Genomic DNA, 25,271 nt, shown 5'->3' with positions numbered 1-25,271 from the left:
GGGAAGGCGGCGGCGGGCGGGAGGGCGGCGGGCCCCGTACCTTTGAATTTGAGCTCGTGCTGCGGTTCGAGGCTGAGGACCTGCTCCGCTTTCGCCATGTTCCTCCTCCTCTTCCTCCTCCTCGGCGGTGGCGGCACCAGGCGGAGAGAGGAAGGGAGGGAGGAAGGGAGGGGAAGGGGAAGGGAGGGCCGGCAGCGGGCGGGCCCCGCGGCTTTATTCAGCGCCCCCGAGCGGGGCCGAGCCGGAGCCGGAGCCGGGGCCGGGGCCGGGGCCGGGCGGGCAGCGGCGGCTCCCGGTGGGCTGACGGGGACGCGGGGAGAGGCCGGGAGGGCCGGGGGGGAGGCGGGGATGATGCAGCACGGAGCGGCCCAGGGAGAGGCTGCGGCTGACGTCTGCCGCCCGCCCGCCTCCTGCCGCGGGGGCCGGGCCCGGGGAGGGGAGCCCGGAGCCCCCCGAGGCCCCGCACAGGGGCGGCTCCGGGCCGGGCCCCGACCCCCGGGTAAGGACAGGGCGCTGCGGGGCTGGCCTCCAGCCACGGGCTTTGTAGTGGATAAAGACACGTTCAGGGCAGCTCGAGGGGTTGAAGGCTGCCCCTATGTACAGGCTAACGGAAGCTTTTTTCCTTTTTTCTCCACGTGACTTGAAATATTTTTCAGTTTACAAATTTGTCTACTTAACGTGAAGTGCCACTCTTCTGCTGACCTTAAGGCCATAACAGTTGTAACAGCACTACATAATCATCCACCTGTCCCCTCCCCTAGTATTCTTCTAAAACTTCGTAAGAATTCATAAAACATTACTGACACGTCAAATCAAGGGGGCTGCAACAAAGCAAGAGATTGGGGTGTCCCTTTTACCAGAAGAAATGTGCCAAGGATTGGGTCCTAAAGTTTAGTTTATGTATAATTAATAAACAAGTCTTTGTGTATACAAATTCTTTTCTTGGACTTCAGATGGGTAGGACGGGGGAGGAGATACCATGGTTTCAAGGATAAAAGCAGTCCTATTAACAGAGAAAAACTTTCAAAGCATTCCAGTTATGTTAGAGCAAGTCCTAATGAGGGGTGACTGGCTAACAGGTAAGAGATTAATAAAAATATAGTAATAAAACATTAATGTGAAAATTCATGTTACCACAGGACTACAAGCTCTGTGATACATATGGTACCTCACATGCCTACAGGTTCTTTGTATTATGAATGTTATCACAAATATTGTTTTACTTTGTAATTGCCAAAAACGTATAAAAATGACTAAAAATAGCTGGAATAAAAGGGTTGCTGTGTTGCTGGCAATAAAAGCAATAGCAAACGAGTGATGTGTATGTTCAAATTAACAGCACTAAATGGATGATGACATTCAGTGCTGTAAGGAAGCCTTGCAAAAGCACAGCTGCAGTATTTGTACCAAGTCTCAACACCAGCTGCTCTTGTCCATGATAATTTCTTTTTTTCAATTAGTTCGTTTAACCATCTCCCATCATGTTTCACCTTTTGTTTTTGTTCCAACACTGTTTTCGTTCCATGCCAAAACAACATAAACCCATATAAATATTTAGTACAACTCTGAGTTTTGTAGTGAAACGTTGGCAATGCTTTCTACCCAATACATCAGGACTAGTTAAAAGCTTCAGCAATGTATAGCAACATGCTCGAATAACGTACTGCTGTTCTTCCTTAACTTCCTTCTCCTTCCTTCTGTTGAAAGAAAAGATGGTCACAATGTCATAAAGGCATGCTTTTTTTTTTTTTTTTTTTTTCCAGGTCTCTGCTATTCTACTGTTAATTGGATTTGGAGCCTAGGATGTCACTAGCTTATTATTTTTGCTATTTGTGGGGGTTTAATTTATACTATAAACTACAGATTATGTCATAACATTTTATTAGATTTCAAATCAGGAGGTAATTCAGTTCACTTACGACTTGCAGTAGAGCTTTCTTTGGCTGATATTCTGGAAACATTGTCTTCTTTCACATAATCTCTTAGATTTTTTTTTTTTTAAATAAACAGATTCTCTCATTGAGCTATAAAACACGGCTGTCCATAAACATTCCAATTAATTGGTAGAAAATGATAAGCTTTATATACATCTGCAAGTTAATTGGAAACTAATGAGGAATAAGACAAAGGAAACATTATACAACATATAGTCATACATAATAAAAGTCCTTAAAGTAAACAACTGTTCAGCATTGCTGCCCAGACCTTTCCACATGCTGCTTTTTCTGAAAGAAGTTCAAAGTACACCGTTAAGAGTTTGATGAGCCACAGCATAAAGGGTTTGCCAAGTTGGCATCATCTTGCAAAAGTAGATTGCAGCTGGCAGCTCTGAATTTACCTGCTTGGATGTGGAGGACTCCCCTACATTTTCATCCATGTTGAAATTCATATAGAGCACGGCAGTTTTTACTCAAAGTTGAAAACTTATGAAGTCTTATGAATGTAGTTTGCCTTTTTTACTTATATATAAATGTGCATACAGTCATTATTGTTCAGATCAGATTAATTGCAATGGACATGCATCAAGGTCACCTGCAATACTACATTGCTATCAGTTACATAAAACAACCCTCACTTTGTTAACAATTTCAGCCACACCAAGGCTAGAAGAAAACTTGTTGCCAAGGTGCATTTTTAAATAATAGGAGAAAATAGTGATGAATGCTATTGGAAAAACCTGAAGAGCATGTGAAAGCTTTGTACTGGAACAACTTGAACGAACACTTGGTACAAAACTTTCACCTTAAAAGCTATGAAAGTCTCTATCCATGAAAAATATTATTCCTTTATATTGCGTGCATGCAAATGACATGGTTTGCATCCAGTTTCCCTATACAAACATGTAAATGTATCCCTCTCTATTCTAGCACATTCCTTGTGTTTACCCTGCTTATACACTCTCCAAAGCACACTTGTACCCTTTACACAAATACATTTGACACTCTTCAAAGCAGCTAATACACATCTGAAAGGACAACCTAAAAATAGCAGACACCAAACAATAAATTTACATTATTCCAAGTCTGTGTTAAAGAGATCTTACTGTTTATTTTTGCATGTGAACTGTAGCCAGCTGCTTAGTAGAAACCTGGATACAGGATTTTCAGGTGAGAAAAATATTCAGGAGAAAAAATATTAGAAACAGGATTCTTTTTCTTTTATTTATGCTTTTAAAGGCTGCTGTTAGCTAAACATGTTAACTTGCATCACACATTTGAACACAAAAACTACATCTTAAACATTATCCAAGTGAGATAACTTTAGCCAAGTCTATATTTTTGTGCTGTACATAACCAAAGCAGTTTCTAAGAGGGAAAAAAAAAAAAGCAGCCAAGCAGCTAGCTGTACTAGCAAATGAGAAAAGATCCCTTCTCGCATGACAGCCCCCCACATCACCATACAGATATTAAAAGCACTTTACAGTTTTGATTGACAGAAATCTGGCTTAAGCAGTTAAGAATTCAACTTTTGATACAGACTAAGCTAAATGCAATGTATTAAATAACGTGACCCCAGTAGAACTTGTCAGGCCTTGCACTGGCTGACAAGACTGTGTGTGGCCTGCAGTTTCTCAGACATCATGCTGCAAAGAAAGGAAGTGTAAGACAAAAGCTGCATTCTCCTTACTGTTTCTCCCCATCCTTTTTTTGTACAAGTTTGTCTGTTGTCTGTCTGTGTATACTTACGCCATGGAAAAGCTTCAGTTTCTGAATGACCAGCAGTCACTGCTTTTAGAAAACAGATATTTGAACCGTCACTTAGATTCACTACTACTGTGGTATTGCTTAGCATTCCTCTTCTGGAACTCTATTACTATAGAGACTACTTTTGATGATGTTGAGAATTTTGGAACCACTTAAAAACAAGGCCAGCAGGTTTATAAACAAAGCTTTTTATTAATAAAATGTTTACACCTTTTTTTGCACAATACATCGGACTGGTAGTGATTTAGCATGTTATTACACTATAAAAGTTTATTATGGATGCTTAAGCTGAAAATGCTGTTTACATTATGCCAAACCAACATTTCTTTATTTTCAGTCTATGCACTATATGGGAGTGTAACAATACAAACAAAAAGGAGAGAACAAAAGTCTGGTTTTCCTCATTAGCATCTACAAACCAACAATACAGACAAACCTGTACACACCCTCGGGACCAGCCCAAGAGAAGACTATAAAAGTCTCAAAAACATTCATAAGCTTGAGAATTCATCACTATATTTCATCACTCGCAATCTGACTACATTTCATGCAGTGAAGCAATGGTTGTAAATTTGTGCAGTTTACAGTGCTGCAAATGCTCTGTAACTTTGAGCGGCTTTAGTTTGTCTTAATAAGAGATATTATAATAAGAAGGCACAGACCTTTCAATCTTTTTTAACAGGTTAACCCAATACTATAAAAAAAAGACAGAACATTCTCAGGAGGGACAAGAACTGCTGATACAAAGGTTAACCTTCACGCTTAATTTTACAGGCATACATTTAGTACACTGCAAGAGCTATATGCATATCAGGTTATTTTTGTGCCCTGAATACACAAATGCAAATGCAAAGTTTTTGTTTTTTAACCTTCAGAATTATTTCCTTTTTTTCTTCATTGGACTGGGGGCCAAGGAACACAAGGGGGAAAATTGCCAAGAAGTCTTAAGTGTCCTACAGCTACAGAAATATGATCCATTCATGTTTCGTATCAATTCATTCTGCCACAATTTCAATGCTGGATGCACTGTATTCAGAAATAGGAAGTACAGAAGTTAAAATACAGAAGAGTTCAAATTATGTTATTAGGGCTTTACTATAATTTACTTCCTTCAGGTGAACGTGATTTTAGCCTCCTATCTAGTGTAATAAAATAGCGGTATGTGTCTCAGCTGCTATGATTTCTTAATTTCATAACGCTGTACTAATGAATTACCACTTTGTTAAAAAATATTTGCTGCTGTGACAGATACTTCTTGAACCTTTAAGGAGAAAAAAAGACACTTGCCACATTTTCTTGGCTAGATCCCATAAGGAAACAAAGAACAAATTCTCAAGGAAAGAGAACGGATTTAATAATAGGAAATACATACTGCAACGTGAGTAAAAGTAAGGCAAGAAAGTAGCAGTGAATCTGAACTGGACTGCAACAACTGGATGGAATATTACACCCACACAAATGAAGAGAATGACAGAAAAGGTTGTCTGTATCCTTCAACATCAGAAAAGGAGTAGCAGTTGGTTTGTTCAATAAAGCACGTGAAAATATTAACATGAATGAAACAAAGAAAACCCAACCTCCTTGAATAAAATTGTTAGTGTTTAAGCAAAAATTTAACCCCCCTCCCTCCCAACTTGCAGTATGATGCAATGGGAAAAACAAATTTCTTTCTTCTAGAAATTCTCTATTCTAGAATTAGAACAATTTCAGCAAATACTCTACTGAATTTTAACGGGACACATTCATCCTAGTGCCTTGATTTCCTACGTGAAATAGGAAGCATCAAATAACTCTAAGCCACTAGAAGTTTTGTAAGCATTTTTAAATAGCTCTTTATAGCACGCACACTCACAGTACTTAAAAATTCAGGCTTGGGTGGGGGGGAATTGAGAGGGGAAGGAAGAAAAAGTTGAGCCTAGAATTCCTTTGACATGTCAGAGGAAACCCATAAATATTCTTGGGTTGTAGGATAGTCTTATAGGCCTTGAATGACTTTTTAATTTTTTAAAATCTGTGACACTTCATGGATAAAGTTTGATAATGCTTGTTCAGCTTTTGCACATCGAGTGTTTTTGATCCTGACTTTAAAGTTTGCATTCAGAAGTCCAGAAAGTGATATATATAATTTTTTTTTTAAACAAGCATTGGTGTCAGAAGGCCTAACAATGGCCTAACAATTAGAGAGAAATATGTTTTGGCACTTGAATTCTCGTACGAGAAACAAAGATGCAGTTTCAAGCTTATTTCTTTTGACAGGCTGGAACCATACAACTCTGAAAAGGTCAGCTTTTATCTTATACTAAACTTCTTTCTTTTCTTTCTTTTTTTTTTTTTTTTTTTTGTTTAAATCTTAGATTGATAATTCACACCAATATCTTTTATAAGTCTTCTGTTGCCAAACATTAGTATGGGTATGATCTACAAATAGAGATGCAATGTGAGCATAGAATAGTTCAGTTGGAAGGGACCTACAAAGCTGATCTAGTCCAACTGCCTGGCCACCCCAGAAGCTAAAGCACATTATGGGTGGCATTATCCCAAAGCCCCCTGAACACCAACAAGCACAAGGCATCAGTCACCTCCCTAGAAAGCCTGCTGCAGCATTTGACCACGCTCCCAGAACCTCCCTGGCACAGCTTTGTGCTGTTCCCTCATATTCCACCGTCAGTTACCAGGGAGCAGAGACCAGCACCTCTCTCCCTGCTTCCCCTCCCCAGGATTTGTAGAGCACAATAAGGTCACCTCTTGGCCTTCTCTTCTCCAAACTAGACAACCCAAGTGTCCTCAACCTCTACTCACAGGACATGCCTCCCAGCCCGTTTACCATCAGCTTTGTTGTTTTCCTCTGGATCTTAACATCATTTCTATGTTGTGGGCACAGAACTGCACGAGATATTCAAGGAGAGGCTGCACCAGTGCAAAATACAGTGGAGAATCACCTCTTCTGACTGGCTGGCTATGCTGTGTTTAATGGACCCCAAAATATGGTTTGCTCTTTTGGCTGCCAGGGCACAGTGCTGGCTTGTGTTGCACCTGCTGTCACCAGTATCCCTGGGGCCCTTTCTGCAGAGCCATTCTCCAGCCACTCATCTCCCAGGCTGTACCTGTGTCCAGAATTACTCCATCCCAGTGCAGCCCAGCATTTACCCTTGTCAAACTTGGCACTGATGATTGTCCATTGCTCCAATCTGCCTAGATCCCTCTGCAAGGCCCCTCACCCCTCCAGGGAGTCAACAGCACCTCCCAGTTTAGTGTCATCAGCAAACTTGCCCAGGATGCATTCCACTCCTGCACCCAGATCACTGATAAAAATGTTGAACATAACTGGCCCTACAATTGAGCCTTGGGAAACATTGCTAGGGACTTGCCACCAAGCAGACACAGCCCCATTTACTACCTTTTGAGCTCTACTGTCAAGCCAGTTCATCACCCAGCGCAGTGTGAACCTGTTTAACTCAGCTGGACCATCTCTCCAGGATATTCTGAGGGACAGTATCAAAGACATTATTAAAATCCAGAAAGACTGCATGCACTGCCTTCCCTTCATCCATTAAGTGGTTGACCTTGTCACTGAAGGAGATCAAATGACTAAGGTAGGACCTTTCCTTCATGAATCCATGCTGACTACACCTGATCAAAGTTTTGTTCTTTTATTACCTTTCAGCAGCACTCAAGATAATCTTCTCCATAACTTTTCCTGGGACTGAGGTTAGACTGACACGTCTGTAACTTCCTGGGTCCCCTCTAGTGCCCTTCTCGTAGATGGGTAAAACACTGGCCAGCTTCCAGTCAGCAGGGAACACCCTAGACTACCAAGACCTTTGGTAAATTGTTGAGAGAGGTTCAGACGTTACGAGTTATCTCTGAAGAATGTTATACAGATCTTTGAAAACCTTACTTCCACACACACAATTCTCATGCTTTGAGAAACCGACTCATCACATACAAACACAGTCTTGGGTCATTGTAAAACAACTTCCCGCTAAGTTAAGACAGTTTATCCTTGTCTCTTGTCCATGGGAAGACGAGCCTCTTTTTAGAGATTTGAAGTGTTTAAGAAAGATATCCGAAGTATTTTAGAAAATGAATAGGCAGTGTAGAAATTGATGTTGGTTGTATATTCAGAGTCTCCCCATGCTTGAGATATTTTTCTACTTTTATGCAGTTATTGCTGCTTATAAGCGAGGCTCCCTACAGGGTGACTAGCCACACAGTTTATACAGCTTCTGTCCTGTAAATCATCAATTCCCAAGATAGTCTTTGCAGACTGCTGACATAGCACGCCACAAATAGACTGCCTCATCCTTAATAAACACTAAAGAGTTTCACAAGAACATCATTCAATCATCACTAATAAAGTTTTCTTTTCCAACTAATACTCAATATGTTATATTGGAAATGAACACTAATGTTAAGGAACAATTTAGAATTAGCATCATAACAAAAAGCTTGTCAAGGCCAACTTTTTTAAACCATTCATGATATTGAAAATGGATTATTTTTTGATCTCTAAAATGAAGCTTTAACCATGAATGAAAGGAATTCCCAATGAATCTCACATCTCTCGACCAGGTTAAAGGAACAGAATTCAGGATCAGTGAGTAGGCATGGTTGCCTCTCCTATTATTCTCTTCCCAGGCATGTAAGTATTCTTTCCTGAGCATACCGGTAGCATTAAATTGGTACTATGTATACACAAACATCAAAGACAAGTCTGCATTGAACACCCCTCTGAACTGTTAGCTGTCCGATACTGTGGCACTTAAAGGAAAGGTCTCACTGATACCAGTAGGAATTTAAAGTGCAATGATTTTTGTTTCAACATGGATCTAATAATATACAGTCTTTACCTTCCTGGAAACAGCAAAAGTTGTTGGAATTCTCTTAGAACTTTTCAAAGCACCTATTACGATTTTCAGTAGTTTGGCCACTAAATGCCTTTGTATTTTATTAAACAGAAGCTTCCCCAACTCACCTATCTAGGCACTTAGCATGCCAGTTTCCAGCATGTATCTAAAATATGCTACAAAGCTACCCATATAGCATAGCAAGCCATTTAAGAAGCTTATATTTTATAGGGAATGATGAAGACACCCTCCAAAACTTGGGCAGCACATTTAAGTAACTCCAAAGCTTAGGAACAAACCATTTGTCAAGTACAATTTTTATAGACATCTACACTTCTGTACGAAAGAGTTGGCGTTGTATAGAGGTGGAAATAGTAGCATTTTGTCAATTTAAAAATGCCCTAAATCAATTTTATGACATGCACCTCATTATCTTTATACAAATTTGACACTTGTCCCTCTCAACTATTTTTTTTAAGCCATCAATTCCCTTTCAGATTTTAAAACCAAGTCTCTATGATGATCACAATTCATGAAAAAGAAAGGTGTAGCAGAATAAAACTCAAGTCCCAAGCTTTTTTCAGTAACTTCTTAACAAAGTTACTAAAAAGGTTATTGGAATGGTTGATAATCAATCCTTCAAACACTCAAAAGCTAATTTTTCTCCAAATAGAGAGGCTATGTTAGGGAAAAACATAATCAATTCCAGTAAGCCTAGTGCAAAATGATAGCAGGTGGCCTAAAAAAATTATTAGTACAGAAGAAACCATTTTTCTCCAACAAAAATGAGATCTCAAACATGCACATCTCATCCAGGCAAGACTGCATTTCAACTTTTAGTTAAGGCCAACTGATTAACAAGAAGTTATCTTGGCCCAAATGAACTGACATCTACAGGCTGTCATTTTCCATAGGCATGGTCTTAAAAAGCAGTCTCACTTCAGTGTTTCTAGTTTGGGCAAACCCTGGTCACTTCCATGTCTTCATTAACTGGAGTAATTCAAGATCAGGAGCGCAAAAAAGCTACGAAGTATGCTTGTATTCCACCCAGGTTAGTAACATGTACACAAAAGGAGTCTGAAGCATCAAGATTCAGCTACATCGGTGAAGAGCCAGGTTGATGCTGCTGCTTGCTTTTTTTGTTTGTTTTAAGACTAATTGTGGTATGCATCAAGTAAAAGAATAGCTTAGAATGTACTTTATAAAGATTTCCTAAGAGATACTATACAGGATCAGTGAGATAATAAAAGTGGTGTAATAGTACATGATGCAGTATAACTAGAGACAGCTACAATAATCTCAGTGTACTAACCTAGCTCTGTCCCACCTAGAATTCAGTATTTCTTCTCAAGTTAATAAATATTGGATAGGTAATATTACGCGATTTTTATTATCTCATGGAAAAGAAGACAAACTTCATTTTTATTCCATGCTACAAGCAATAAACATAATTTAGCAAGTCCAAAAACCTTTTTCTACTAACCTGCATGGAAGATATTCCTGGTATTTGGTATTTTCCTTTTCTTACTATATTTTCTAGTTCAAGAAAACTTCCAGATTCATTATTTAATAAATGAAATATTTTATATATGAAGCATGAAGCCTGTACAATGATTTTAAAAACGTAGTCAAATTTCATTAAAATATACTGATCCATTTAAAATTTCACCCTAACAGTTTAACTGTTCTGCTCCATAAGAGCTCTACAAGAATTCTGATTAATACAAACTAATCTGAATTGTAAATTCTTTCATTTTTAAAAAACTTTTCTCCCATTTCCTTAAGAGAAAATACTTGAGATGATAGAAAGCCAGATTATAGAGAACAAATATCTCACCATGACCTCATTTCAGTTGGAAAGCTTAACAGCACAGTAGTACATACTTGAGTATTTTATGATCTTTTTCTTCAAAAGTATAAAGTTCCTCACTACTGCTAGTAGGAAACAAAAAGCAAAAATAAATAAAAAAGCACAAAAGGGTATGGTCAATCTATAGTTTAATTGAGAACATACTAAAACCAACACAATATAAGCTAAACACTGATTTACTTTAAAAAGTCCTCACAGGTGAAAAAGCCCAGGAACCAAGAGGTAATGATCTACATTACCACATGTCTTAAGGTTACTTCCTATTTGTACTTTTGTGCCCAAAAGAGGAAAGACTGGGTGCACCACAGATGAAAACTTGTTCAACAGACAGACCTGATGTTGCACCGACAGCAGCCTCTATTAATTGGTTCTTTCAAATGGGATTTAAAGAGTGAATTTCAGCCTGTCTCTGGATGAAGTCACCAACAGTGACAATAACATAAAATGCTGGAAAAAAAACAAACTGATAGATAACCCCAGAAGTTTATCCATAGGTGTGGAATGGAAGGAGTGAATAAGACTGCATTAAAAAAAAAATGTTTTTACATAATTTATAATACTTTAAACACTGGTCTCTTAAATATAATATGAACGCTTTACACATGCTAAGCAACTGAAAGCTTTCCCCCCCAGCCTTTTAAGTCTTACCAGAACTATTGGCAGCATCTGTTTACAGCATCTGTTTTTAGTCAGTAATCACTTAATTTATTCAGAACTACAGCTAGGTTTTCTTCAATCAACATCTTAATATTAAAAACCTTCTATGAACAAGAAGATGACTATAAAGCATATCAGTTTGCCTTAAAGTGATTAAAGTCAGCATGGAAAAAAAGATTGTCCATGGTTTAAGACCTCTCGTTTGTGTCCCCATCCCCGGTGTGTATCATCTTTAAATAAAAAGTGCAAATGGGTTCTGGGGAGTGGATGGACTGATTTGCCTATTATCTGTCTTCAGTTGCTTATTCTGTAGCCACCTCAAACCAACTGTCCCATTATACTTTGGATTAGCTACAGTTAAATCTCAAATAAGGCTCACTGAAGAAAAGGAAGAAATGACATCTGACTAACTTTCAAAGTTCAACAGACTCCTCCCACCCCCAAGTCCCACAAAAGTGCTCATTTCCCTTTTTACAAAAAAAACAAAATCTTGATTACAAAACTACTAAGCATTTCAGTTCTACCGTCCATAGTCACCTTCCTTTTAAGCAAGGCCACAAAACTGATGATGGATTCCCTTTTAATACAAGAGATACTACACTTTTTGTAAGTAAACAGGCTGACATTATGATTGCAGTCTTTTCTGCGAGCATACAGATGTCAGATGAACTGGTCCGTTTTTGTAGGACCTTGGGCGTATGAACACCAGCAGATAGAGATCTAAGACTGATAATATAAACCCAACGTGAACTATTAACTTCCAAGACCACCTACTGTATAAACAAGTCTGATTTTCTAATGGATCAGTCAACAGCAGCTGCGCTTTGTCACCGATGGCTGTCTTCTAAGTTTGAATCCCTTACCACTAGTTGGGGGGTTCGTGTCAGTTGATGGAATTCTACGACCTATAAGGAGGCAGAAAATAACATTTATTGCAAACATTATACTTGGAACTAATTGTATGCATTCAATGTATGTTTTGTCAGATGTTATTAATGACGATATTCCCGCATAACAGAAGGATGGCAGTTAACAGTTTATACAGTGCCCATAAGAGGTACAGTTCCACAAAAAAGAGCAGAGGCAGCTTTAAGCTAACTTTGCACTTCAGGCTAAATCAGTCTTAAGAGACTTAAGTTATGGAAGCACCCAGAGAATAAACTTTGCAGCACACAATACCATCTGGAATCTCTTTGTCGAGATCTATCATCTAGACCTGCATTTCCACAGCAGATCACCCGTGTCAGGCTTAACACTGAAGCGCTTGTAAAGGTAGCTACTTCAGTCATCTAGTCGGTGTTTGAAGTTGACCATTCATGGCTGAGAATTCTTTTTTGAGAGGTTTAAGATGTTTTTTCAATGTTTAAACTAGGCCATTTTTTAAGATTATAGAGAGCAACTATAAAGTCAGTAAACCATGAAGCTTAACTACAGTGCATATTTTTGACATCAGCTTCAATATACTCATCTGCTTTCAAGAACTTTTTTTTCTAAAATATAACATTGTTGTAGTTACCCGAAGTTAAATAATAGTGCATACACACACAAACGGACTGTTGGTTCTAATTTCACAAGCAGACTGATATATCTGCATCTTGATGTTGCTGCTTGAAATACATCTTACAAACAAAAAAAACAAGATATCACAACAGTACTGGTGGAAAATCCACACACTAGTTGCTATCTCCCAGGCAGTAATCTAGCACTTCTGAATTCTTCTGTTTTTGAAAACACACTGTTCTAAACTAAGCACAAACATTAAGAGCAAGAATCAAATTCTTTTTCTCAGTTGTATAAAGTTTGGATAGTTCTCATGCCATTTGCTGTCCCTTCCATAACCTTGGATGTACCAGTTAAATCATTTAACAATGGATATAGTAAGATGACACTGACTTCTGACATCAGTGCCCTGCTTGCTATTTGTCCAGCAGCATCACAGTAGGCTTAAAATCCCTACAAGGAATCTTTAGAGGTCATTAGATGACCAAAAATTTACACACCTCAGTTAGCATTTACATCAGCATACTATCACCTAAATAGCACCCCCAAAAAATTACAGTAACCAAATTTCTACTTGAACGTCTTTCAGAAGAAAACATTACCTGTTTAAATACTTACTAATTTCTATAAAGAGTTCATTAATGTTTATTGCATTTTTCGCACTTGTCTCTACAAATATTGCATGAATGGAATCTGCATAGTCTTTAGCATCTTTTTCCATGACTTCTCTAAAAAAAAAAAAAAAAAAAAAAAGAAAGAAAAAACTGAATGCAGAAAAAAAAACAGGATTCAGAATTTTAAGTGTCTCACTTAGCAAGTATTTCATATTACCCATTTCTCATCACCCTGCTCCCTCATCCTGAAGTTGATGCTCATTCTTTACTGTATGCTTTCTTCCAGAGGTACAAGCACCACTGAAGCACAATCAAACTAAATGACCTCAATCCATCTGACGTTACAATGGAGTTTGTTTCTTGAGTGCTTTAAGCACAGGTCTGCAATCAGTCATTGGGGGTACTTTGCTCTTCACACACACAAGTTTTGGGGACTCTGAAAAGATCCTGAAGTTTTCATTCCGCTAATCCAGTGGATTTCCTACAACTGCTCCCCAAACTAGATCTATCTGAACACTGCATGGATTATTAGTATACCATTTAGTTTATGTGAAGCAATGAGGACGTTGCTATGAACAGAAATGTATTTTGACTGTGCTAACAACAAGACAGCCAAGTAGTGAAAAAAACTATTTTCCACCCTTAAGTTGATAGGCAAGTTGATAATGCAATGTTTCCATAAACAACAAGAAAAAAAAACAAAACCCAACAGCTGAAGGGAAGGCTATATGACTATACCCCACACAGCTTTACATCCCATTTCTAAGACACATCTCTCCTGTCAGTAATAACAGGCTTAGGACATCAAAACACACAAAAGCAGAGACTTTAGGTCAATGATACAAACACTGTCTCTGTAGTAGAAGGAATCTTGGCCATTAGCTTGAATAGCAATGTTTACATGCTTTATGATGCCACCTAAGTACCAAGATGTAAGCACAAGTGGGAGATTTAATACTGCATGCCTTAAAATTTTCTTCTAAGGAATTTTATGCCATATTTACTCCAAGAGATATGTTGTTTCTGAGAAGAGTTATTAGAGCTCACTAGGTTACTAAAGTATACTAATGATTTGTAAAACCACACTAAGAATCAACTTCGCAGTGGTTTTTCAAACATAACCAACCATGCTGTTGCCTCTGGACAGCAACAGTGGTACCTTTTCCAATGAAATCTAAAAACAAGAAGTTTGCACACACCTTTCTGAATTTTGGCTTATTTAACCAGGACATCAATAAAAAAGGGCTTCTTTTGTTTTTAATACATGCTTTCTTGAAACTTTGGCTGTCCATAAAGTTTCTCAAGAGTTTTTCCCACTTCCTGCAACCATCTCAACTACAGCCAATTCCACCCTGGCATTTAAGCAGAAAGGGTAGGCACCTGAACAAGCAAGTCAGAAGAACCTACACAATGCTTTCCAACAGGCTCGATGTTTTTCATAACAGAATGAGGTGCTACAGACTGACAGGGTACTTGTTACAAATGAGGTAAACAGGTCGTATTACACCGTAGTTTCACGGGCAGTTTAAGCTTGTATAACTTGGCACTGCCACCAGAAAAGGTAATCCCGTCTCCCTATAAACTGCTCGTTCCTAACCCTGCTACCCTACCTCTGTCATGCTAGCAAGCGATCATGTTGTGAACAAGATAAATACACTTGGATAGGTTTTCCCTTTTTTTAATTGGTTAGTTTTAATCTGGATGCATTTTACAGCCTGATTTGCTGCCCAACCACACATATACTTGCACCAAAGGGGAGGAAGTGGGCAAGAAAAACAAAGGCAGACTAACCAAATCTTTTGGCAGTAGAAAACTCAGACTCCTTGTGAAACTCCAAGTTTCACGAGACAGTGCAAAACTGCTGAAGTTTAACTGCTTAAGATTTCAGAGCTGGTGAAACATATTAAGTATTTAAAGGTCTATGAGCTTATCTCCTGAAATTAAGATTGAACCATCAACAGTTATTTACCTTACATCATTAAGATCACACTTATTTCCCGCGATAGCTACAACAATGTTTGGAGGTCCATGTTGTCGAAGCTCTTTAACCCAATTCTTTAACGTTGAGAAAGTTTCCTGATGTGGAAGAAGAACAGAAGGAAATAAGAATCAGAACTGGCCCATGTCACAATAACCAGAAGTTGTAATGCTGAGTCAAAGTCCAATTTCTTACCTCTTTTGTGATGTCATAAACTATAATGGCTGCTGCTGACCCTCTGTAGTACATTGGGGCTAAAGCACGAAACTGAAAGAAAGAGACCGTACATCATGAATCTCATTTTCACTGACCTCCACAGCTTCCTTATTTAACAGTACAGTAAGAGATAACTAGCTTTAAATGTAACATTAGGGGAAAACTTTTCGTTGCAGAGAGCCCGCACAGCGGACTACATAAACTTCCATGAAAATATTGTTTTACACAGGCCAAACAATAAACAGTCTAGGAATCAGTAGCACACCTGTGGTAAAAAAAAAGCACGCAGCTTACCTTGACCTTATTTTGACTAGATTAAAATCTCTCATTTAAGAAGAGGCTGGCGATACAGACACAAACCTGCAGCACACATGCTCAACTTCAAATACTGAGCAAGGGGGAAAAAAGTCAAAACTGAACTTGTTTCTTCTTGCTGGTGTTTTTGGACAAAAAGTAGTTTAAAGAAAACTAGCATGTATTATTGCTGATTTGAAAAGTTCATAGGCTGGTGTCAAACTCTAGCCCTACTGAAAAATGAGTAACTCACCCCATTCATTTAATGCTAAAAATGCTGTTTTCTCCCTGATCTAATTTATAGCATTAGGGGTTTTGCTCAAGTTTTTCCTCAAAGCTCAAAAATTTGAAGGATGTTTATATCTTAAAAAGTCCAAAGCTATGTGATCCATTGCAAATAAAGCTTTAAGAAACATGTTGGATAATAAACGCCTACAGTAATTTTATTGCAATATTCAAAATTAAACCTGTAACAGGAATATTTGGTTGGTAGTGAGTTTGCAGGGTATAAACCAGGGCTGTAACTTTGCACAGACAGTGTTTTGAATCCAGGATTGGGGGGGGGGAAGAACACAATTGAAGTCGCATCTAAAATATTATTAAAAATTTCTTAACAAAATAACAGTATGATGTTCTAATTGAAAAAGCACCATACAACTGGTCCAGCAAACTAAACTCTCAGCTGAAGCAGAGAGTATGCTACATGTGCTGTTTTGATGTAAGCATGTGGTACTTCGATCTTTCATGCATCTTGCTACTCATAGTAAAAACCATGAGTAGAATACAGATTTCCAGGAAGGCTGATATTTTATTAGAACCAAGCAAATTTCCTTTTGCTTAATACAGTGCAACTGAGAGCAATATTATGAATCATAAAAGTTTTGGTATAAAGGCAAATTCCAGACCATTTACATTTAGATCTCAAATTCTGTGTTGAAAACGGGGTTTTGAACACAAAGTTCAGAATATGAAAATATTTAATAGTGAGAAAGGGAAACACAGGCAGGCATTCAGTTCACATTGGGGCATAATCCCTCTCCTCCATATAAATACTAAAATGCAAAGGGAAGCATATTTGGTAAACCACTACTTGGACTCCTTGCAACCTGGCTTTTTGATTATTTGACTGTTTACATTGGGAATAAACCAACTTTCACTTGCTGATTTGGTATTACTCTCATTTCCTGCCTAACACTTAGATACGTGTTTTTTTTTTCCACCTAAGAGCAGTCAGTAGGTAAAATACATTAACAAAACACATGCCACCAGAAACACTAATTTTTTGTTTTGCCGCTTTTTCTAAGACTTCATCTTGCCCTCCTGTCTCTTGATTGACATTTTGACAGAATTATTAACAACGTAATTATCCAGACAACTTTTCTCAATTCTTAGGTATGAATGCAGAAATCCTAGCTGCTGTAAGTAATCTTCTACCAACTTTATATAGTGCAGAAGAAATGAGAGAACAAATAAGACATGCAGGGAAGCCAGCTGTGTGAAGTGAATTAGCACACGTTTCTACCTTTGGAGCAAGGCTAGTTTGTCACTTCCTGAAGCCATTTCGAACACGAGGTTGCCTAGTATAACCTAGACCCATTTGCTGATGGGCTTTAGAAGTAGAAGATAGTAAACATTCCTCAAAAAGACCAGGAATTGTGTTTGTTACTATCATAGCTCGTAAGAGAAATCATAATCCCAAGAACAGTTTGGGCGTTTTTGGTGTTCCAGACCACCGCAGATGGGATCCCTTCCAAACACCCTGCCAAACATATTGCTTACTAGAAAACAGCGCTGCAGAGTTCAGCACAAGGCATGCATATGGACCAATTGTAACCAGCAGTAAGAGAGAGCGTCAGCTTGGTTTTGGAGAGAATGTGTCTACGAAGACACTGACACCCTATCAAAGAAAATATTCTTGCTCCCAATTTGCTGATTTCCTCGGATATATTGGGCCCCACAGTGATGACTTCTTGTGTGGAACAAGCTTTAGAGATATCACAGATCTTGGGTCAGGGGCCAGGTAAGCCATCTTTTCTGACTTTCACAAGCGTAACATGCAACTTGAACGGAAGAAAATAAAAAGATGTCACAGTCTAAAAACAGACAGGGAATGTGCTAGTCATGTACAGATACACTTCCTCAGATTGTAGCGTGCTGAATCCAAATTAGGGCGTTCTCCCATTGCCTGCAAACACAGTTAAAGTGAACAGGATGGAATGCTACTACGTAATAGATATTTCCTGCCAAGTTGTTGCAGGCACGTTTGTAAAGCTTTCTGTTTAAGAGTACCAGCCTCTTCAGTCATGCTCTACCCCTCAGAAGCCTGATTCAAGCATTAACATTTCAGAATGTGCTATGATGTTCACTTAACTGTTGACAGCAAATGCCAACTGAACTCTGGTAATGGAAGGGCTGGGATATTTCTGATAACCTACATAAATAGGACATATCCCTGGGACACATCCCCAGTGACCTAAGTTTGCCTTATATCATGCCGCTGGGAGGAAGTAAGTAGCCATTCAGAATCTAGAAAGCTGAATGCAACACAAATATACTTGAGTAACTTTTCTAGCCATGAAGGCTGTTATCACATTAAAAAGCCACCAAGTCAGTTCCACCAGGACTTCCAAGAGTTTGAGTGACTGCACGAGGTTGACTGAGCCTTTACAATATTTTCCCTTTTTTTTTTCTTGAGCCAATCCTGAATATACTATAGTTGCATTTGCCAGTTACAGTCTTAAAATAACTCAACCTGATCAAACTGACTCTTCACAGGGAGCACTGTAGTATCTATCTTTGTTACAGTTAGCACACATCCTGAGTAAACTCATAGGTAACTGACAGTTGCCAGTAGCTAACAGTCAAGAATCTGAACTGCAAGAGTAAGCGCTGTTAAGGGGGTTCATTTCTATCATTGTTACTGGCAGACCAGAAACAAACAAGTTAACTAGCAAACCTTTCCTTTCCCGAAGTAAAACTGATGCAAAGTAATTAACTGTGACTTCATTTGACTAGTCAGTTTCTTGAATGTTTTTATTATCTCTGCTCAGAATGCATGCTGCATTTGGCCCTCTGCACACTGCAGATATCAAAGCCTCAAGCTATCTAATTAAAATGTGAATTTCAAAATAGATTTCTTGATGTAGCTTTTAACACTACCAGATTTGGGCAGATAACTCCATAAAGTAATAGAAGATCAGTTCTCATCCAAAATACTGCTTGAAACAATTTTTGATCACCTAAACCCACATCCTACAAACAAATTAAAAACCTTAGTAGCACCTTAATAAGGTGCTGAACCTTAATAAGCTGAACATTTAAGCTAACAGAATGTGTTAGCAGTTGTGTATTTTTCCAGAATCAGGAAAAATAGCCTTACCTGTACAATGAAACAAGAACATTCGTTTCACTCTGATGCTCGTGTTAGCAGTCACAGTGAGTGTTTAAAACTCAAATAAAAATGGTACCAGAGACAGGTGCTGGCTTTTTGCCCTCCCTTGTTTTCTTTCATACACCACTTACTTTCAGTGAAAATAATCCCAATCTTTTGTTTTCTGTGCTACTATTAGGTAATCATCCTTAACTCCACTTTTCAGCTCTAATACCAGTAACGGAAAATATATTTACATCACCCGTATCTTGACAGAAACCTGCACAGAAACTAATATTCTAATAGAAGTTCATAAAACCAGATCACTTCGCAACTTTCAGGGGTGGGGTTGAAAAGCACCCCAAACTCTAACCAGAACCACCACCACAGGTCTGATGAAAGATATGTGATTAAAGATATGTGTAAAACTCTACTCACCCGTTCCTGTCCAGCTGTATCCCAAATTAGGAATTTATGCAGCTCATTTTGATACTGTACAGTCTTGGTCATAAATGAGGCTCTGGAAAAGAAAATAGTTTACGATTTTCAGAATATTAATGCCAAAATATAAATACCTTCTTCAAACATTAGTACCATGAACGTTTAAAGAAGTCTGTATTTCAGCAAAAGTGCTTCTCCACCCCACCCCGACAAAACCAAGTAAGATTTTCATATACAAATGTTGAAATTAATTTGAAGAAAAGGGCACTGTTACAGAAGGACAAAATAGCTACTTAAATTTAAAATAAAGGGGAGCAAATATTAAATGTTTTCCAATGTTAAGAATTAATCTCCTTCCCATTCCTTAAGCTCAGACGGCTGGCCAAATAGTATCACTGTTCAAAGTTGGGTGTTCTTTTAAAAAGCCAAATATAAGATGCAACATCCCTACAAACTAAGTCTAACTACAGTTTACTTAAATGCAGGTAACTCGATGTATTTTAGCACGGAGTAAAAATAAATAAAGTGATAGGAGCATCTGTAGTAAAGCACAAAGACTTCAATTTCCTTAAGACTGATGAAAATCAGGCATCAATTCCTAAATTAGATTCTCACTGAAAACCAAACTATACCAGTACAGTCAATTCGAACAGCTGCACTAATCCACGTCACAACTAAACATCCCAAATGGTGGCTGACTCCACTTGAAATTCTTTGAGAAAACGAAGATTTCAATGACGAGTAAGCAAGAGCACGAGAGAGAGAGCACACAACTCAGAGACAAGTTGCTTTGGGAACATCTAAATTAGTTACCCTTGACTTATAGTAAGAAGACTGGCAGTATCTAACCTAAATTTCCTATCTGCTTCTTCCAGCCAACACCATAACTGCACGAACAACATCTATACCCATTCAAGAAGCCTGTTTAATGGTATAAAGAAATACTGAAGACTCTGCAGGCCCTGGAGATGCAGGAGTGGAAAGCATCCTCAGCACTGAGTACAAAAGTTCTGAAGTTCTGACAGGGTTTCTACAAGTTACCTATATTCAAATTTGAATCATGAACTAATCGTGAACACTTACGATGAAGTGTGATTGCTCAAATATTCTAAGACAAATAGAAGTAGGACAGGAAATGTAAGATTGTATCTCATGAACTCAATAAGTAAAAGGAGTAAAAACTTTACTTCTCAGCTTTCGTTTTGTAAGATGCTCTAAAACCTCTCTCTAATCTTTTATCAATCTTTAATCAATTTACTCTTTCCACCTCCTAGTCTCAATCAGAAAATTAATGCAAAGTCTAGCAAAAATTTCAAAAATGAATTTGCTTAGAATTTTTGGGCTGCTTCGTACTGGAACTTCACACAATTCCTGCGTTTGGACGAGTCTTGATCCATACTGCTAAACCAAAGTACCAACAGTACAAGTTGTTGAACCTCTTAATCATTTTATTAATACAGCTGAAAGACAGATTTTAATCCATCGCTTCAAGAACCCATATGAATTTCACAACTATCACTAAATTAATGAAAAACAAATTAACTCCTGCAAATTATCCTAATTACTGCAATGGTGGGCAACTTCTAAGAGCACTGTAAGATACTGCGTAGCATCTGTTACAGACATTTCACTGAGAAAATGAGTCCAGGTCATATCTTTTGGTTCCTGCCTTCAAATATATATCCCCTCCCTACGCAAAAGGGAGGGGAAAAAAAGTAATAAAAAAATCAACCATCACAGAACCAGAAAACTACAAGATGAAAATAAACTGACTCTAGAAAGAAGACAACAACATTTTATGAAGTTCATTCTAGTCTCAGCCCTTTTACCAGGCAAAATAAAACAAAAACCACTTGAGGTTTCTCCAGAATATAGGAAATTCTACTTCGCCTAAATAGAAGCATCACAGATCACAGCCTTTGCTCCGCAGCGTTATGCAGTCTCACAGACATGCACGGCAACACAGTTTTCCAGAACTTAAAAACTGACAGCAAATTTGACAAGGCTGGAGTTCATGTGTGATGTGAGGACATAATGCAAATTCCATACTAGTTTACTCAGAGATTTAACCCAGGTAGTTCAGATGTCTGGCCATATACATGTAACTATAGAAAAGAGCACCACAGCCAAATAAATAAGTACTCCTCACATTTGCAAAGCTTACGTCTGTGGTACCATGGCAGGTCACTTACTGCTTAGACTTTTTTTTTTTTTTAAATGAAAAAACAGGCACTACATGCACAAGCACGAACGCTAACTTTGGGCTGCTGTAGATAACACTCATATTAGCCAACTATTTAACAGTATAAGTTAAAAAAATAAAAAATAAAACTTTTTTTTTTTTTTTTTTTTTAAGTACTTGGATGATTAGGAATGAAGACAGATTACCAATTTCTCATTAACCTCAGGTAATAGAAAAAATAAATTGATCTTGCAGTACTGTCTGTCTCAACAAAGAGGTTTGCTTGTAGTTGTTATTACTGTGTGCAGTAAGTCTTAGCCTTCTGAACAATTTATGTTTAAGTGTTTAGGACAGCCTGGTCCCTACTTAAGCAAATAGCAGTCTGGCTACTATCCCCACATCAGTTCCATTGTCCTCCAAAAAAACAACATCTACTGTAGCTAATTTGACAGTAACTAAAGATGTTCAAGCCTTGAAGATCTAAGACAAACAATCTAGCAATCTGTCTTAAAGGCTACCTTTGTTAACAGGGAAATTAAAAAGCAGGTTTTTAGGTTCCTACAGAATATCTTGCAGTTCAATACCAATTTCTACACAGAAAAATTGGGGGGCGAGGGGGTCTTTGGGGGGGAGGGAAGGAGAGAGAGCGCAAGGAAACCACATTCTCTAGAAGGGCAGGATGAGACACAGCTAATCTTTATCAACAGAATCTTTTCAGTCAAAGCTGTAGTAGAGGCTGTATGGCACCTTAGACAGGAAATTCTATTGACCCCCCACGCTTCTCAGCAACAAGTAAAGTCATGTCCTCCTGTAAGTAAGGAATTGCTTCTGAGCCAAGCAGTGCATAAGAGACTTGGAAAACAAACAGGACAGCAAAGGAAATAAACAGAAGAACTTCCCAGCACTCCAAGAATTCCTGACGTTCTCCCTCTTATCTATTTGAAAATTTGAGCTCAGTAACACTGCTCTTCTGAGGCTCATCTTTCGAACATCCTTAGCTGTGTGGCTGATTGCGTTAACAATTTCATCAGTTACTCGAGCAAGTGCGTAACATATTGACGTATAATAATAGATCGAACTAAAGAGAACCTACAACCTGAATTAGTATATTAGCTACCTTTAAAAACCTAGTAGACTTGTTATTGTACTTGACTTGTCAAAAAAAAAACAACCTTCAACAAATCATGCAGTCACATAATAATCATACTTTGAAACTCAAGAATAGTGCATGACAAAGGCATGTTGTTCTTTAACAGAAGCATCTATAGTAGAATACTTTTAAAAGGATTTTATTAGCCATGATTAGCAACACAAAATGGGTTCAGATCTTACATATGAAAATGGAAGCTGCAGTAGGGCCAAATACACTCCCAGGTTTCCTAAGGTAGCTCAGGGGCTGTAAATATGACTACAGTCATATTTATTACCACATTTAGCTGCCACACACAGAAAAGCCTCATATGATCTTTTAAAGAGGTATATATACATGCTCCTACAATTTAGTCTGATCTTTGAACGAGTCACGTTTACTTTAGTTTCTTACCCTATTGTTGGGTTAATGTTGGGATCAAAGCTATCTTCTACAAATCTCCACACAATACTTGATTTGCCCACACCAGTGTCCTAGAAAAAAACAAAACACAGAACAATTGAAAGAGATATTAGTTGCTGTAAACCTTTTATTCTTTTTGGTCTCACATCTATTTTTCATGAATAATATGTTCCTGCAGACAATCTCAGAGAACTTGGATTAGATTCTGAAATATTTTGGGTATTAGCATATTGTTTACTAGAAAAATGAAAGGTCTCTCTGCTAAGTTATAGTTCTCCAAATTGTTATAAAGAAATTTTTATGGAGAATAAAAATCTGCATTCCTGCTTTTTATCAGTTATTCAAGCTTTCCTCCCACAAAGTATACACAAACCAAACTTTAACTAGAGCAGAGAAAGACCTACCACATTTAGTAAAATATAGAGCAACTGAATATTGTACTCCACCTTTGCAAGGCAATCGAGCACATGAAATTATACAAGTGTGACACACACATTTCAACTTCTGACTAATGCTGTCCCACCCTGCATAATGAAAGGCCTGAAGTGTCTTCATGACACACCTGAAACACGTTTCAAATACAACTTTGCAGGTTTATAAATGGTAGAAGAGGAGACTCAACATAAAAATTTCAGGGCACACATGTATTTGTACCACCAAATCAATTGGGAAAAGAAAGCAAGCAGTAGTGGGCATATTTGGGAATGACATAACAGATTACTAGTACTAAGACCATTCTCAATAACAGTTGGACATTTTAAATAGTCACTTAACTAAGACAGGTGACAACAAACTTTTTGCTTTACATCTACAGAGCGAACAATTTTAAGGAAAACCAGCACAAGCGCTATTGAAGTTTTACACCGTTCATGTATTATCTTTAATCTTCTATTATAATAAAACTGGGTACAGCACGTACACTTATGTTTATCTTTTCAAATTGTTGTCCTTGCGAAGAACATGTATGACCTCAGTTCTGTATTTTAGAGTGTTTGCAGTCTCAATGAACAACACAAATCTCAAAAAGAGAAATTTAGATGCAGTTTCTGGCTCTGGGAGTTCAGGAATCAGTTTTCATAGGTGTTTACTCTCCTCTTCTTACAGGAGAAAATACTTTGCAGGCAGAGCCAACTGTAGCTCAGTTACCTCAAACGTTTTCATAACATGAAGAGCACAGAAACAATTTTCTCTCTGAAGGGCAATGGGGCCATTTACAGGCAGACCATTCTGCCTGTCACACTCTGTACAGCACAGGATTTAGATGTAGAAAACTCCACCTATTCAAAAGGAGACTCTCCAATGAAGTCCTCAGGGTGAACCCAACCCAAGCCAACACACAGCTTGTCCCTGGAATTCCAAAACTCCTACTTCACTTCGCTTGATGTCTCCTCCTTCCTCTACCTGCTCCACTTAATGCACTTTCAAAGGCTATGCATACTGTTAAAAAATAAAAATCACACACAGAAAAAAAAGAAAGAACAGTTCAGCTTCCCTGCCTCTCTCCAGTTTGATTTCAGATGCTTTTACTTATTCCTTTTACGAACTCCAAGGCCGAGGAAGAGGGAAGCACACACTGAGCCTTCGCGCTTCCTCTCTGCTTCTCCTCAGAGGCCAAGGCTGAACGAGGAGGATGAGGATGATGATGAAGAGGAGGAGGAGGAGGAGGACGTCTCCCCATGAAAACGCCTCTCCCCACAGGGAAAGGCCTGGCCGCCCCCCCGACCGCTCTCCTCCAGGGACCAGGGCCGGGGAGCCGGGGCCCAGCTCTGGGGGTGCAGGGCCCCAGGCTCAACCCCAGCAGCCACCACCAGCCCGGGGAGTCCCTCAGCAGGGTTGGCGAGGGCAGGCAGCCCCCCGCCCTGCCTTCTCCCCTCCCCTCCCCGCCGCCCCGCGCCACTTACCCCCAGCAGGCAAACTTTCAGCTCCCTCAGAGCCATGGTCGGGCGGGCTGCGCCTTCACCGAGCGCCGGAGACGCGGCCCAGAACGATCATAGCCCCTTCCCCGCTCGGCAGACGGACACCCGGACAGGACGCACGGACAGCCCG

The 25,271-nt window shown here is 38.8% G+C and overlaps 2 protein-coding genes across 3 annotated transcripts in view; both read right to left on the bottom strand.

The window, feature by feature from the left end:
- VAPB (VAMP associated protein B and C) overlaps positions 1-323 on the bottom strand; it is a 29,192-nt gene extending 28,869 nt beyond the window's left edge. Inside the window, exon 1 of one of the 2 annotated variants that reach the window (XM_084296720.1) lies at positions 41-323. In XM_084296720.1, the coding sequence (XP_084152846.1) occupies positions 41-98 (58 nt within the window). In that variant the 5' untranslated portion in view covers positions 99-323. The remainder of the gene's footprint in view (positions 1-40) is intronic. The other variant, XM_084296719.1, reaches the window with a different exon arrangement.
- A 3,560-nt stretch (positions 324-3,883) lies between these two features.
- RAB22A (RAB22A, member RAS oncogene family) lies at positions 3,884-25,254 on the bottom strand. The gene is made up of 7 exons (XM_084296460.1): positions 25,127-25,254; positions 23,217-23,296; positions 19,489-19,570; positions 15,366-15,437; positions 15,162-15,268; positions 13,197-13,306; positions 3,884-11,983 (listed from the first exon to the last, which is right to left on the bottom strand). Exons 1-7 carry the CDS (start codon positions 25,160-25,162, stop codon positions 11,886-11,888), a joined length of 585 nt encoding a protein of 194 aa, XP_084152586.1. The 5' UTR covers positions 25,163-25,254; the 3' UTR covers positions 3,884-11,885.
- Positions 25,255-25,271: the final 17 nt, after the last annotated feature.

This window comes from Netta rufina, assembly GCF_964035555.1.
Source record: "Netta rufina genome assembly, chromosome: 16".
NCBI classification, from domain to species: Eukaryota; Metazoa; Chordata; class Aves; order Anseriformes; family Anatidae; genus Netta; species Netta rufina.
This window is presented reverse-complemented; position numbering and strand designations above follow the sequence as displayed.

What these genes read in the sequence shown, in the direction of transcription:
- RAB22A (XM_084296460.1), bottom strand. Translation starts at nt 25,162, where the DNA reads ATGGCTCTGAGGGAGCTGAAAGTTTGCCTGCTGGGG. An exon ending in TGAAAGTTTGCCTGCTGGGG is followed by an intron (nt 23,297 to 25,126) that starts GTAAGTGGCGCG and finishes GTTTTTTTCTAG; the next exon opens with GACACTGGTGTGGGCAAATC. An exon ending in TGAACTCTTTATAGAAATTA is followed by an intron (nt 11,984 to 13,196) that starts GTAAGTATTTAA and finishes GCCTCCTTATAG; the next exon opens with GTCGTAGAATTCCATCAACT.